Source organism: Priapulus caudatus, unplaced genomic scaffold (genome assembly GCF_000485595.1).
Source record: "Priapulus caudatus unplaced genomic scaffold, Priapulus_caudatus-5.0.1 Scaffold104, whole genome shotgun sequence".
Classification (NCBI taxonomy): Eukaryota; Metazoa; Priapulida; class Priapulimorpha; order Priapulimorphida; family Priapulidae; genus Priapulus; species Priapulus caudatus.
In genome coordinates, this window is record NW_014577165.1 from 456,453 (window position 1) to 459,408 (window position 2,956).

A 2,956-nucleotide genomic window follows, 5' to 3' on the forward strand; every position below is an offset into this window, starting at 1 on the left:
ATTATTTGCCAAAACACATTACCTATAGTTAGGATACAAATAAATTATTTAATAAATGTAGCAACCGGGCCACCTGAAAATCCATTTGGCCACCTGAATCTCATACTCAAGTGGCCCGGCCGGCCACCTGAAATAAAAGTTAAGGGCAAGCCCTGTATACGTATGTTAAAATTACCACTCAAATAAGATTCCATAATTAACCGAGTTTTCCTTGACTGACGTTGAATGGAAACCATGTATGCAGTCAAACCAATACATAAGGCTCACTGAAGAGTAATGTCAAAAGTTTTATCTTCTAGGTTCATTCTTCAGTTCTACTATTGTGGTTTCACCGTACAACTGTCACTCAAGCAACACCAAATGTCCGTTATAGACAGGTTATCGCTCCGAGGTAAGCATCCGCTAATACACGAATGTACACACACGCACACACACATGCACGCACGCACGCACGAACACACACACAATTGTCAATGGTAGACAGACAGTGAGAGCGACATTTGATAACTTACAATCTCCTGCTGCCGTTGTCGCTCCACCTCCTCCGCTTCCAGTCTCCTCTCCTCCTGCTCCTGCCGTTGCTGCTCCTCCTGCCTCCTCTTCTCCGCCTCTTCCTCATCCATCCTTCGCTGCTGCTCAGCAAGGCGTCTCCTTTCCGCCTGCCTTTTCTTCTCCTCCTGTATCCGCTGTTGCTCTTGCTGCTTACGTTGCTCATCGCGTCTCCGTAACTCTTCCTGCTGCTGCTGCTGCTGCTGCTGCTGCTGCAACTCATCCTAGACGGGAAAAATGGATAACGATGTTAATGTTTCATACTGATGACAGTCATAACTGCCACTATTTCTCTATTATTGACCTGGGACAACAGCGGTAACCAATAACTGGCAAAACAAACTAATGACTCGAGCATAAAAATTACTATTTGCAATGTGTCATAAAATATAAAATGGCAAATGACGACGCTACATTCTTCGGTTTTACGACAATTGCGTCCGCGTTAGCGTGCACACCAGTACCTGCCACTTGCAAGTCTGTCTCTCACCTGTCGCTCATGCACCTGTCTCTCCTGCTCCTCCTGCTTGCGTTTCGCCTCTTCCTCCTGTCGTTTCCTCTCCTCCTGCTGCTTCTTCTGCAACTCCATCTGCTGCCGCAGCAACGCCTCCCGTCTCCTCGTCTCCTCGGCCTCTCGCACCTGCAGTGCACGCAACGCCTCCTCCTGCTCTCTCTGCTGCTTCTCCTGCAGAGAAACGAATAGGGTGCGCGTTGTCAGAAACATCACACGTAGTCGCCAGTACCATCAAGTCTTCTTGGATGTATTTAACTTCGCTCGGGAGAGAAATCAATTCCGAAAGCGAATAGCTGCGATACATGTTTTATCTGAACCGCTCAAGAAAAATGTCTAATTAAGAATAAGATGTCGCTAAGAGAAATCACAACCAAAGATTTTCCACGCTGTGTCATGTCATCGGCATTACGAGAGTAGATCCGACTACCCGACATACGGCAGTGAGCAGAGATACTACATAGCGATCTCACACTCACCTTAGCGGCCTGCTCCGCTCGGTGCATCTCCTCTAGCTGCGTCGACGTCGGCGCGTCCAGGTCCCACACGCTCTTCGGTTCGACCCGCGCCGCCGGCCACCGCATCGTGTGTTGCCCGCCGCCGCCGCCCCACACCGCCGCCGGCACGGGTTTGACGGCAGATGGCGCCACTGCTGCGAGACCAGCCGCGGACGGGTCCACCGAGGTAGCTATGTGCAGCGGTGGCGAGCTGCAAGCAACCCGAGCGACGTGAGATGACATCACGAGGTCACGGGGACGCGTCGCTGACGTGTAAACACTGTGAGGTGACAGCTAACGGAGCTCGAATTTCATCGCGGTAATGACTGCTAGTGCAGTGGTTGCCCTCCTTACTCACTGCGGAGGACCCAAGAAATCGAACATATTGGCATGAATTTCCATGGCTGCCCTACTAGGTTTGTCCACAAGTGCCTTTCCGTAAATTAACTGTTGTGAGTATATCCCTCCCTGTCTTGCATAAAGTGTTGATAGAAAGTAACTTGCAATGACAACCCATCCTTGAAAAGGAAACCTTTGCCACGGTGTCCCAAAACTGCCAATTGAACCTCTGACGTTTCTCTCACCCTAAAAATATGTCCTGCCCCGTACATTAACTGCCGCACAAGCTTTCCGCCGATCACTCCCCATCTAAAGCTGGCTTTACACTAGCGACTTTGTGTTGAGGAACTGAACCAACTTCCCAACTATACAACCGACAATCGGTAGAGTAAATGCGAAAGTTTCACGACCAACAATCAATAGCAACTACTTGGGAGATTAGAACATGTTCTATTTTCGCCAACTCGGAGTTGCCGAATTGCGAAATTGGTCCAACTCGGAGTTGCCGAATTGCGAAATTGGTCCAACTTGTCAATTCAGTAAACATAAAGTCGGTAGTGTAAACCCAGCTTAACATCGACCCCTGCGTGAGCGCGGCTAGTCTGTGACGAGGGCTGCACACATGCCTTGTGGGTAGCTTCGGCTGTAGCATGAGCTGCTGCTGCGCCATCAGCGCTCGTAACGCGAGCGTCTGCTGCTGCTGTGGGGGAAGCTGTGCAAACGCCTCGTCCTGCTTCATGAGAGTAACGAGCTGCTGTAGCTGAGCCTGTTGCCTGCAGAGAACACGTGATGTGGACGTGTATACACACAGATATGCACACGCACGCACGCTCTCTCTCTCTCTCTCTCTCACACACACACACTCTCTCTCTCTCTCACACGCACACACTCTCTCTCTCTCTCTCTCTCTCTCTCTCTCACACACACACACGTATGGATGCATTTACGAGGGTGACAAGCCCATGTAGCCAAGCCTGATGCTCATGCACAGAGTACTGCGGTCACGCGCATGTTGTACGTACTCACATACAACCACCCACACGCTAACTTAATGGATTAA

General features: G+C 50.2%; 1 protein-coding gene across 3 annotated transcripts in view; it reads right to left on the minus strand.

The window, feature by feature from the left end:
* LOC106805185 (PERQ amino acid-rich with GYF domain-containing protein 2-like) overlaps positions 1-2,956 on the minus strand; it is a 45,168-nt gene that overhangs the window by 22,971 nt on the left and 19,241 nt on the right. For all 3 annotated transcript variants that reach the window (XR_001393404.1, XM_014806683.1, XM_014806684.1), the window contains exons 15-18: positions 2,523-2,669; positions 1,540-1,768; positions 1,040-1,234; positions 513-773 (exon numbers count right to left, since the gene is read on the minus strand). Coding sequence is in view for 2 of the 3 variants with exons in the window: in XM_014806683.1 (XP_014662169.1) it covers positions 513-773; positions 1,040-1,234; positions 1,540-1,768; positions 2,523-2,669 (832 nt within the window). In the remaining variant the exon portion in view is untranslated. The remainder of the gene's footprint in view (positions 1-512; positions 774-1,039; positions 1,235-1,539; positions 1,769-2,522; positions 2,670-2,956) is intronic.